Genomic DNA, 12847 nt, shown 5'->3' on the forward strand with positions numbered 1-12847 from the left:
CCCCAACCCGCCGCCGCCGCGCCGCCTCCCGCTCGCCTGCGAGCCGGCACCGGCGGAGCGGAGCGGCGCCGGGTGCGGACCTCCGCGGCCCCGCCATGCCCGCGGCCGCGCTCCCGCCCCGGCGGGGCCCCGCGGAGTCGCCCGCCCGCCGGCGCTGAGGTCGCGGCCGCACCTGCGAGCGGCATCGCCGGGGGGGCGCGCAGCCTCCGCCGCGCCCCGTCTCCTGCGCCGCTGCTGGAGCGCCCGCAGCGGCGCCTCTCCCGCCTTCCCTCCCTCCCCGCCCGCCCGCCCGCCCCGTCGCCAAGCGGGAGCCGCCAGCGGTGCGAGCAGAGCCGGAGCCGGGGCAGCCTCCGCCGTCCGCGCTGCCCCCCGCCTCGCCGCCCTGCCCTGCCGCCCGCCCCCTCCTCCGTCCCGCCCAAGCCATGAACTTTGGCCGCGGCCCCTCGGTGGTGTTGAACGTCGGGGGCACCCGGTACTCCTTCTCCCGGGAGGTGCTGAAGGATTTCCCGCTGCGGCGGGTGAGCCGCCTGCACGGCTGCCTCTCGGAGCAGGACGTGCTGGAGGTGTGCGACGACTACGACCGGGAGCGGAACGAGTACTTCTTCGACCGGCACTCGGAGGCCTTCGGCTTCATCATGCTGTACGTGCGGCACGGCCACCTGCGCTTCGTGCCGCACATGTGCGAGCTCTCCTTCTACAACGAGATGATCTACTGGGGGCTGGAGGGCTCCCACCTCGACTACTGCTGCCAGCGCCGCCTCGACGACCGCATGTCCGAGACGTGCACCTACTACGCGGCGGAGGAGCCGCCGGGGGAGGCGGCCGGCGGCCCCGAGGGCACGGGCCGGCGGCCGCCGGCAGCCGAGGGCGGGAAGTGGCTGGAGCGGATGAGGAGGACTTTCGAGGAGCCCACGTCTTCCGTGGCCGCCCAGGTCCTGGCCACCGTCTCCATCCTCTTCGTCATCGTGTCCATGGTGGTGCTGTGCGCCAGCACCCTGCCCGAGTGGCGGGCGCCGGAGAACCGCAGCGTGGAGGAGCAGAGCAGGTACACAGCAGAGTCAGTGAGGGAGCCCTCAGGGTAGGAGGATCCTTTATTTTCCCGCTGTCCGGTCCCCGTGTGTCCCGTCCAGTGTGTCCTGCCCCTCGTCCTGACGGTCCGTAGCTGCAGACGCCGCCGGCGGAGATCGCCTGTGCGCCTCAAAACTCCGGCCCTGAACTGGGGGGCCGGGGGGGGCGTGGGGGGGTGTCTCGGGGGAGCGGGCGCTGCTCCGCAGCTCCGGCCCCCACCGGGCTCTGCCGGGCGCCCGGTGGCCCCGCGTGCGGGGGACGGGCGTGGGAGCGGAGCCCTGCGGCGGGCAGGGCTGCCACCCCGTGGGGCGCGGGCAGCAGCCGTGCCACGGGCAGCCCGGGGCCGGCAGGCAGGCTCGGGTCTCGGGGAGGCGGGCGGCGGAGCAGGTGCCATCGGAATACAGCTCCTCTTCTCTGTCAGGGTGTGCCTCTGCTTCTGCAGGATCTTGGAGCTCTTGTTTCCCCCCTTTTAGGAGCCACGGGACTCCTCACCCCCAAAGAGAAGTTCAGACACTCGGAAAATCATATTAGGCCTTACGATTGTGGGAAAAAAGGGAAATAAAACCCTAAAAGAAAGGAACGCAATTCCCTTCTCTTTTCCTTTGGGAAAAGTACAATCCTGTATGTACTCTGCGTGTATGCATACAGGCCCTTCTGCCGGAGCAGATCCCGTGCCTGTAACGGCTCTGCTCTTGTAAAATCTTGTATGTGGGAGCAGCCTTACCCCTGTTCCTCTCTCCATCTCAGATTCTCTGTGTGGGGAACACAGGAGATGATCAGACTGCGCGTTAAGCTCTTGCATCATGTAAGTGCCCCCGTGTATGAATGTAACAGATGTTTACACTTCCTTTAGATAAAACGTGTGTAAGCACACTAAGCATTGCAAAACAGTTGCAGAAACCAGGGCATGGGGTATAAGGCTCAATCCTGAGCCTTACTAGTAAGAACAAACCCTTTTTCATCCTCTTTGTGACCTCAGCTTACGGTTACATCAGTGCAACTCTGCTGACTTCACTATCGCTGCTCGCTCGCTCTCTCTCTCCTGTTCCCTAGAGAACAGAATCAAGACCACTCTGGTAGGATTCCTCCCACAAATAAGACTGACATATAAAGAAAGAAGTAAACATTTCTTGTATTTGCTAGCTTTTCCCTTCTTTTAAAACAGACAGGATATTCAATAAAAAGTTTTCAGCTTCTGCTCTGCTAAAGGGGCCCTACAGTGAAATCGCAGCCTTGTCATTATGAAATCATCATCTTTTACCATAGAGTTAATTGGAATGTGATATATTATATCTTAGTAGCCAAATTAATTCCTTGGAAAGTATTTTCATAGTTTCCATTAGCTTAATGGAAAACTGCACCTGTATTTCTCATTGTAGCTGAGCCAAGGAATTAATTGTATGAACAAAAAGAAAGCAGATACAGATTGAGAAGCTGTTGATTCCTGCTTAGATTCAGATATGTCAAAAGTTCCTCTTACAGGTTCTTCCAGTTAAAAAGCCTTACTTAAGCTTTGCAAGATTATTTCAAAGGGCGGATGCTCTGGGTGATCTTTTTGTAAGGCAGCAAATTGCTTAGATACCCCCAATAGACGGGAAAATAGATGCAACACTACCATAGCATTAACGACATCGGTCATATCTTTGTTCACATCTTCATGGTGTGGTAGTCAACAATTTTTCTCTTACTGAAAGAGTTCAACTTGCAAAGGAAATATGACGTGTCATTTTTCTTTCATAGTGCCTTTGTCTTCAAGAACTTGTGTGTTACATATACACACGATTTTACTCTTCTGAAGATTGCATGTTGTATACCAAGTGTTTAAAGGATAAAGCCCTAAATACTTGTAGGGTACAGTATAGCCAAGCACTTCACAGGGCAGTGAAGGCTACTTTTAAAACCAGAAAGACCACTATCAATGGTAGGGTGAGTTTCTTCGGTACTGGTTGTAGTACTCTGTGGAATTGCAACAAAAAAAGAGAGATAATCGTAAAAGTTGCAGCTGAACAGTTTCTAACCATCTTCTTGCAAAAGTCTGTCGCATATAAACACCGACTGATACAGGCTGGTTCATTTAATGTGCGACTTAACCCATGTGCTCTCACTGCACAGGAACTGATAGCAATTTAATGGTGAACACATGGAGAACGGATACCAACGTGTTCCTTTCTGTTCACAGCTGGTCACCTGCTGAGGTGGCCTTGTTCTCTTACGGGAGCCACTCCTTTCTTTATTGCATAAGCTGCAGCATGACTAAAAAGTCTGTTATATCTGGAAAAAAAAGTGTCAGCTACAGTTGCTTTTAAGTGACTGCTCCAGTTTAGTTACAACTACTTAGAGATGCCATAGGATTTGACCTAACATGCCCAGTTGTCTTCTGACTTTATTTCCCTTTATTTGTTTATATTTTCTTTTGTTTGTAGTTATTTCATTTAAAATGAGTTAGGTTTTCAAAACCTAAGTAGCTAAGTGGCTTATTTGAAAGTCTGACCACAGAAATCACACAGGAGTGTCTGGGATTGCGTACTCTGGCAATGCTGTCCACCTTAGGTAAGAAGGCTTTTAAAAATCTGGCTGCTAGTTTCTGATACATTTAAAAGTTTAAAGCCAAATTCTGTCTTTTGTTTATTAACCAAGGTTCCGCATCAAAATAAAGAAATTCTATTTAAGATGATAATACAATAATTTTTTTTTTTTTTTGTCAAGAGAAATTGTGACATTAATGCTGTATGCAAGTGAGTTTTGACTCACATGGCACTGTAATTACTAGTATGAATAATTTACATTATTCTAAAAACATATTTTGAAAAGTTTTAGAAATGAAAATTGAATGGGCTTGCCTAGAAGTCCTTAGGCTGTAGATTTTGGATGTAACCGACTATTCAGATCAGCATAAGCCACTGCTTAGAAGAGGTAAGAACTACCTCATGAAACTCAGCAACTTTGGTATTTTTAGTCTCTCAAATGCTTACCGATAAAAACCCCTGTCCTTCCCTCAATGTTATGTTACAGTTCAGAAGGGTACCACATGGATAATTTCTGTGGCTGAACTGTGGTAACCATCCCCAGAACCGCTTTGGGCAGCTGTAGCAGTGCGTCTCCAGGTTACCTGGATATCATCTCAAGAAGTGAGGGGGTCACTAACTCTGTAATTTACAAAATCAGCCTCTTTAAAGAGGTTTGCAGTGAGGGTTACTGCGGCTGCCAGCTAATACCAGCTGTGTTTACTTTTCTTGTATGAACACCTCTTCACCAGAAGAGGAATTGGGTCCACCAAAGTTTTCTCAGAAACCATTACGTTGTTACGACTTTTCATGGTGACCACACTCTCAAAGGTTGAACAGCCCATGGCTATTTCTGATCCTTGGGAGTAACACCCTTTAGAGGGCAACAGGGAACTCCACGAGTAAGCCTTTTTAAGGAGAGAGGGATGGGGAGTCTGACCCCTGAATTTCACAGATCTTACAGACACTGACAATATAATTCCCTGATTTGCAGAGGGATTGCCTTCCCCGGGTCCGTTCTCAGGATGAGTTATTAAATTTCTTGCATTTTAAGATTTTTGCTCTCTTCCCTGCCTTGGCACGTTTCACTTATCAGAGCTGAAGATTTGCATCAGATTTGCACAGTTTAGGAGCAGACAGCAGGGACACCTGTCTCCCCTTCTGTTCCTTCTGGCAATTTCAAGTCATCTTTGCTCTCCTCTGAACGGTGCCAACAGATGCATACTGCAAGTCTCTGATCAGGGACCCGTCCATAAACTGATCGTAAGCGTAATGTTTTGGGGAGAGCTTCTCAAGCCTGTAATAGGAAGTCATTTGAAGCTGCTTGACTTACTGCCAGCACAGTTCTATCTACCTGCCTTTAAACTATTTTTCTAACGCTAAATACGAGTAGTTTGTTAGCACAAGGGAGAGGCTGTTGCCTCTTTTCCACTTACTAATAATGATTTGTACTGAAAGAATCACTCAGTTATCAAGCCTATATGATTGCTGTGTTCTTAAGCAAAAGAAAACAAACACAGTAACTTCTCCAAACAGCATCTCTCAACAGATGCCAGTGGGTTTTTCTTTCATCTCTGCAAAACATCAGCTTAAAAAGTTGCATTTGAATTTTAGACACACAAAAATCATTATTCCTTTATGATGGTGGAATTTCAGAACACCCGAGTGCTCACATCCAACATCTGTTCAAAAAAAAAAAGAACTGATTTCCTGGCTAAGATCTAACCTGAACACCACATTTTTGCTAAGTTAAAACATTAGGCTGCAGGTAAAGAATGGAAGTACAGACCTAAGTTAAAAACACGGATGTGGATTCTTCTACTGAATTTACGAGCTTTTTGAAAAATAAAGATAACGCAAAGAACAGACGTGTATCACTGCCTGGCCACAGGAGAACCTTAACGAGCTCAGCAGGGCTAGGTGCCACTCGTGTTCAAAGTATATGGAAAAGAGGCTGAGGACCCCAGGGCTCCAGATACTCATATCCAGGTATCCCCTGAGAGCTGTGAAAGGCATTTGCCCCTTCCCTGGGGAATGCTGGGTCAGTACAGCCTCCCACATAAGGCACCGGAGTTTAATGCATCAAGACATATTATTGCTACCAAAGCAGGGACAGGATGGAAAAAAGCCAGCAAGGTTTTTAATGCAGGGAAACTAGCTGTTCTGTGGCCCTTACTTTACAGTTTGTAGCGAGACAGAAACCCTGTTGATTTCAAAAGGATTAAAAAAAAAAAAACATTTGCTGAAATGACTAGGAGTCTTCCTGAGCAGGAATTTGATCATTCTGGCTACTGCTTGGACAGGTTTTTCAGGTTCAATGTGCTTTACGTAGAAATAGGCTTTAGCAACAATTTTAACAAATCAGTGTTGACAGACTTTAATCCTGTTATATATCGTCTTTATTCATATCAAGTGTTTTCCTCATGTGTCCCGTTGATGTGTATGTTTTATTTACAAGCTTAATAGATAATAGTGTCAGTAATGAATATTTTGGCTAGATTTCAACCAACTCACCAGGGGATATTGAAAGTATACAAATTGTCATGCTGGGGCAAAGAGTAATGCTAAGTTGAAATATTCTAAGACATTCACAATATGATTTTTTTAGTAATAACAAACTAGTCTTGTTAGTGATTGAAAAAATAATTTCTGAAGTGGTTTAATTCATTGTACATAAAATAGCTTATTCTGAAAGGAAGTTATCAGATGGAACAGAAAATTGAAGTGTGATGGGATTACAGTAGAAATGAGGCTCACAGAGGCTTGATTTTCCCTTCATGGACAAAAGACCCATTAGAGCAATCTTGAAAGACTGTTAAATACCAAGAGGCTTGAAATTTTAGGAGAAAAACCCTCTTTCACGTGCTTAGGTCTGGGACAATGAACCGTAAGTTTGAACACAAATAACCTGTAACTGAATAAAAATTAGGATTTAGTATTTTCTCTGGTTATTTATAAATTTTGTGGGGAATCTTCAAGGAAACACTTCATGAGTTTGTTTTTAATTTCCCCTCTCCTTTCTGAATACGAGCTATTTTAAAACTGAACTGATGGGGGGTGGGGGAAATCCAAAAACTGTGATGGAAATTTATAAAATAGGTACGACATTTTACCAAATACAGCTCATGATTTAATTATATAGTTACAGATTTTAATACAGCATTATTCCAGGAATAGGCAATAAAAGGCAGTCTGTTCTGTGAATATGCAGCAAATATTTGAAGAATTGATTACAGAAGATACAGTAACTTTAGTCTTCTGAGTGCATGCATTTTATTTGGCTTTAACTTCATACTCAGTTAAGTTCTCTTGAGGACTAACTGTTAAATTTGCTTTCCTTATTAGATGTTATTTATCCATTAACAAGATTAGCTATAAAGATAAGTCACTACAAGAGAGGGAGAGGGAGACTTGATCTGAAAGTGGAAACGTAGTATGTAGCACTTGAGATTACCCAACAGGCCAGAGGTTTCTAGTTCTTCTCACGAAAGCACTTACATTTACGTGATTCACCAGGACTGCCAAAATCCATCTACACTGGCAAAAAAAGAGTGACAAGAGAGGAAAAATGAAAAACGTTTCACTGGTAGCTAAGAAGTAAGGAGAGGAAAGGAAAAAATAAGGAACACCCTTCTTCATTATCTTCTCCCTAGCCAGGATGCGTATAATTGAGGAGAAAGAAGGATAGATGTACAATGGAGAAATGGAAGTGCAATACATAATGGAGTGGCAGTAATGCATCTCCCACTGTCTTGATCTTGCTTTGTCATTTTTGCATCAGTGATGATCCTTAGCTCTCTTCAAGTCCATTCTACAATAAAAGGCTTCTCCAGTCCTCCCTACTGAAGTGTAACTGATTTACAGTATCTTTTATGCTAGGAACTGCCAGAGTAAAACAATGGATTGATCACATTTCATGGATTTGTATTTGCACAACTATTCCCCAAAGTTACACTGGACCACTGAATCAATGTTGATTCATAAAGAAAACTTCTACTGAATCACAACGATCACGACCTAACTTCCTTAAAGCTCAACTCAGAGATAACCTGCCTAATTTGTGACAAAATGGAGGAATCACTTTTCCAACATTATCAGGGCATCAATACTGAGTGAAAAAGCTTTAAATTATATAATTACGAATGGCTTTTTCATTTAAATGCTCCATGTCATAGGATACAGGCAGCACTACCAGAGAAATCTCATAAAACGTAATGAAATACAGTCTGTTGGAATTGTTGACTATTCCTGGCTGCAACTTTCTATCCAGATACAATTTTTCTTTTAATCATTACACGAGATCTCAACTAGCCCACGTACAAGTACATTCGGACTTTATCGGTGTGTCCATTATCATGATCTTGCTGTTTGACTGATTTTACTAGGGAAAGTCTTAGGTATTTCCTCATCATGTGTAAAAAGCATTTAAGAGAACTTACCCATTAACATTTGTTTCTTGATTTTTTTTAACATAAAGGAACGATAATCCACATTCGTACAACAACTTTCATATATTCTGTACATGACTTTTGTTTAGAAGATGTTATGATCTGAGCATTTTTTAAAAGAAATTAAATCTGCATCTGAGGTAGTTATCACTCACTGTCATTATTAAAAGAAGCACTAGTACTTTCAAAAGCTTAATTTTTAAGAGAACACATAATTCTTAAGAGCAAGCTATTTTTGAAATTCATAGGTCTTTCCATCAAAAGGTGCTAACATGAACAAGTGTTTTATAAGCCCTTTATAAAGAAAGGCCACTTGCTTACAGAATTTTCATTGTTGTTCATGAAGCAAGAAGAACAAGGTCTGATTTTATGTGAATAACTATTTATTTAAGCAGTTAATTTATGTTCATTTAAATTTGCTGTGACTGGAATTACAGTGTACCTTACGACTTTACATCAACCAACCACTACTGTTTCCTCCATTTTTTAGCACAAAACTAAAGTGAATGAATGAATAAAATGAAATTAATAAAAAATAAAGAAAACTTTAGTGTATGAAACTTTTATGAAAGTTAGTTTATAGAGTCTATTAGTATAACTACAGCAGTTGCAGAAGAATATTGTCTTTCTAACAGACCATTGTCTTAATAACAACAGACTTCAGAACTGGTAAAAAATTATGCATATGTGTTAGGGAAGCAAAATTTTAGGTTTGAAATGACAGTCGGCTTATTACTTGCAAATCATTACGTTTCTACAGACACTACCTTGTTAGGGTCCCTGCAGTAGCAAAAAAGCTCTGGTTGTATGTAGTATTTTCAAATCCCTAATCTCATGTCAGTTTGGTTTCAGACCTGTTGGTATGAGAAGGCATTGGTCATTGGCTTTTTCTTTGTTCAAACTCTTGGTGAAAAAACATAAACAAAGGAAAGAGGGAGAGATTAGCTCCCATTCCCTCCTATATTAAACAAGTGAGCACAGCCTGAATTCTTAAGAAAAGGGTTATTTTCAGATGGGAGATTTGAGACTACATGCACAACAGTTATTAAATAATCCTAGAGCAACATGTTCATCTTTTGTTTCTACCTTCCACTGGTTTTGAGTTGAGATATTCTCAAGTCTCATTCACTGCACTGGGACTTGAAAATAGTTAAGAACATACTGAAACCACCTTCCAGGATTTCTTTTCTTAAGGCCATTATTTGTATTTGGCAAGAAGATGATCGTGCCTATTGCTTTGGTTACCTTGACGTTTTTGCTGCAGCGCAATTTAGGTGGAGTTACATTTAAAACAAAAGAAAAAATTCAGTAATGCAGAGCATAGTGGTAAATGGGAGGACACAAGCTTATTACTTTGTGTACCCAATGATGAAAAATAAAATACCATCTGTATTTAGTGTCAATACCTATAAAGTTCCGAATATAGTTCTAGGCAAGCCCCTGTTTGGGATGCAAATCAGACACGTACTCCATCTTCACTTCCATTTTAGGTTAGCAGTCTGGTTTTATACATTGCTGTTCATAACCAGCCAGTTCGCTGATCCACAGTCATTCCCAAGTGGATCAGGCCTCGCAGATTTAAAACAAACAAAAAATGAACAAAATCCCCCAAACCCCAACCAACAAAAAAAAAAAGAACAGGTGTTCTAGATAATGTTACACATTGGCATCAGTGGCATACCATTTCCTGTAGGGTTCCAGTTTTTGTAGGCATATTTGCCCAGTATTAGGACCAGCAGCAATCTATAATTCAAAGAAAATGATCAGTGAGTGAGTTCTTAGCAATGGTCAGCTTAAACTCCTCGCTAGATCCTCAGGTTAACTGCTGAAATCTGGTGCTACATGCGTAGGGTAAGAATAGCGTGGCTTTCTCTTTGTTGTTTGTGAAGGTCTGAGTGTCAATGTGGTAATATCTCTGAACAAACCAAACATCCACTAAAGCTTTTGCACAAAACATAAACACTGTACTTTGTTTCTTTTGACAGGATAATTGAAGCTATCTGCATAGGTTGGTTCACTGCAGAGTGCATTGTGAGGTTCATCGTCTCCAAAAACAAGTGTGAGTTTGTCAGAAGACCTCTCAACATCATTGATTTACTGGCAATTACTCCTTACTACATCTCTGTTCTAATGACAGTTTTCACAGGGGAGAATTCACAGCTTCAGAGGGCTGGAGTCACCTTGAGGGTCTTAAGAATGATGAGGATTTTTTGGGTGATTAAACTGGCTCGTCATTTCATTGGCCTTCAAACACTTGGTCTGACTCTGAAGCGTTGTTACAGAGAGATGGTGATGCTACTTGTCTTTATCTGTGTTGCTATGGCAATTTTCAGTGCACTTTCCCAGCTTCTTGAAAATGGGCTGGACTTGGGAACAAAGAATAAGGATTATGCCAGCATTCCTGCTGCTTGTTGGTGGGTGATCATCTCGATGACCACGGTTGGTTATGGTGACATGTGTCCCATCACTGTACCAGGAAGGATTCTTGGAGGAATTTGTGTGGTTAGTGGAATCGTTTTATTAGCCTTGCCGATCACTTTCATTTATCACAGCTTTGTGCAATGTTACCATGAGCTCAAGTTCCGATCCGCTAGGTACAGTAGAAGCCTCTCTGCTGAATTCTTAAATTGACCAAACTTGCATTCTGTTGTAGTTACTTGCTAAGCTTTGTCTTAGAAGAGAATGGTGGAAGGACCCTTCGCGTGTCCTCCTTGACTGGATGGTCCTATGGAACAACATTCTCGCCAGCCTGGAGAAAGCCCGTCACCATTCAGACAGGAAGGATGGCCATCTGCCTTGGGCACCTTGCAGGGACAGGGAGTGATGTTTCAAATTTGAGAGAATAAAATTAACAAAAGAGGATTCAGAAGTCCTCAGCCAGACCAGTTTGGTCTTCAGTTTGCCCTTCCACACAAAAGCAGAACAAAAAATGGGCTTAACACTGAGATCTGTCATTCCCATAATTACATCCTATACCATTCTAAGCCACATGCAGCATAAGTTTTTCAAAGATTTCAATATCTAAAAGCTCCACAGAGGCATTGATAACTTCTTGCCTAAAGTATCTCCACTTTTAACTCAGAAAACCAAATTAGATACTGAAGGAGAATCACTGCTACTTTTGAGCTTCGTAACAGAGTAGAGCTGGTTCTGTAACTCAGGAAAGATGAAGAATATAGGTCTGTACATCAAAAAATCTTGAGGCCTGATTCTGATCTTTGATGAAGCACACAAATCTTCTGTAAAATCAGTGAAGTCAGTGGCATTGCTCTGAATTTGATAATTTAAAGAAGTGCAAGAAGCGCACCTCTGAATGTTGTGGCAAGGACTTCCTTTCTTTGGAACCAAATCATTAGTAGAAGCAAGTGTTGTACTTTATAAAGATCAGCATAAAATATCAGGCATTGATAAATATATTTTCTGGTAGCTTAGTGGGGGAGCTATCCAAGCTTTATTCAGTTCAACTCCATCCACCTGAAGTTACATACTCATAAGCATAGATTTTTTCCCCCCGTTTAATTAAACGTATATATCATAGTGAAAGTTCTCTAAGATTCTATCACTTGAAAGAGTCTGGAGAAAGCACTGGAAAACAAGAGTAGCTGCTCCCTGTCAGATGAGACTCTTCATCATCTTTAAATTCTGCAATCCTTACTGAAGGATACACTTTACTTTAATGGAAGTTTTAAAAACTGTAAAAGGCCCAGAGCTTACCAAAGAAACTAAAATATAGAAGTGTGAGTTGCACTTGGCAAAATGGTGTATTATCCAATGTAACTAGAAAATTAAAATGAATCAAGTTAGGTTCTGAAATATTGTTCACTACATTTCTTGTGTAGTATGCTTAATAGCATCGTTCAGTATAATTCTGAAAGGCTGCTACGTAAAAATGTGCAGTTAGATACTAAAACACACTAAGGTACAGCTTTACAAATTTGGGTACCAATAAACATCAACAGGGAGCTTTCTTATTAACGTGGAAATTCAGAGTCATCAGCATAGTTGAATTTGGTCTGCTTGCCTGAAAATACCGCATTCACTATTACTGTGCTGTAGAAGCATCTTTTATATACATATTTGTTAAAAGCTTTAGAAGTAAAATGAGTACCACCTAGAAAACACATCTCTGGAATTGCTCACTCAAATAAAAGTACCACATTGGTCAGTAACCAGTACATCGAAGGCTCTACCCGGAGACCTGAAAAATTCATTATCATTTTAAGTGGTCTTAGTCTTAAGTAGTCTTAAAGAATTACATTGCAAACACAATTTTTCTGAAGACCTGAAAAGAATTTTAGTTGCCTTCTTACAGACCAGCCTGACTTTTCCTTCAATATTTTTTCAAGACTACGTTATTAAGTAACGTTACAGCCATACCTCTGTTTCCTGCCACTGATGCATTCTCATGTTCAGAAGGTTAGCTCTGTAGTTCCCTCTATTACTATATTTATGCCTTTTATATCAGAATCGTGTCATTCAGAAACCGGCTCCAGCATTCCACAGAGGTGAATATGAGATAAGCAAAAATTTCTTTCTTAGGTGAGATTAACAGCTGATGTTAGTTAGGCAAGTTGTGACTTCAGAGACACTTGGATGTTTTACACCAGCGGAGATGCTGGCTCTGTATTCCTGCATGTGTACCTATATATATGCTGCATATATTATATATTATAGTCAGTCGAAATGGTTTTTTTTCTCCTCACAAAAAATTTCCTCCTTGACAAAATTGAAATTTCAGACTTTAATCGAAACACAGCTGTTGAAGAAAATGACATTTTCATCTTCTAATGAAAAGTTTATTTTGACAGTATCAAAACCGTTTTCAAG

At 42.4% G+C, this 12847-nt stretch overlaps 1 protein-coding gene across 2 annotated transcripts; it reads left to right on the plus strand.

Moving 5' to 3' along the window:
* The first annotated feature begins 422 nt into the window (after nucleotides 1-422).
* KCNG3 (potassium voltage-gated channel modifier subfamily G member 3) lies at nucleotides 423-10651 on the plus strand. 2 transcript variants are annotated; one of them, XM_075148156.1, is made up of 2 exons: nucleotides 423-1078; nucleotides 10006-10651. In XM_075148156.1, the coding sequence occupies exons 1-2, from the start codon at nucleotides 423-425 to the stop codon at nucleotides 10649-10651; spliced, it is 1302 nt and encodes a 433-aa protein (XP_075004257.1). The 2 variants fall into 2 exon arrangements, with proteins under 2 accessions (XP_075004257.1, XP_075004258.1); XM_075148157.1 differs by having other exon boundaries at nucleotides 423-1045.
* Nucleotides 10652-12847: the final 2196 nt, after the last annotated feature.

This window comes from Calonectris borealis, chromosome 3 (assembly GCF_964195595.1).
Source record: "Calonectris borealis chromosome 3, bCalBor7.hap1.2, whole genome shotgun sequence".
Lineage (NCBI taxonomy): Eukaryota > Metazoa > Chordata > Aves > Procellariiformes > Procellariidae > Calonectris > Calonectris borealis.

What these genes read in the sequence shown, in the direction of transcription:
- KCNG3 (XM_075148156.1), top strand. Translation starts at nt 423, where the DNA reads ATGAACTTTGGCCGCGGCCCCTCGGTGGTGTTGAACGTCGGGGGCACC. An exon ending in TCAGTGAGGGAGCCCTCAGG is followed by an intron (nt 1,079 to 10,005) that starts GTAGGAGGATCC and finishes TTCTTTTGACAG; the next exon opens with GATAATTGAAGCTATCTGCA.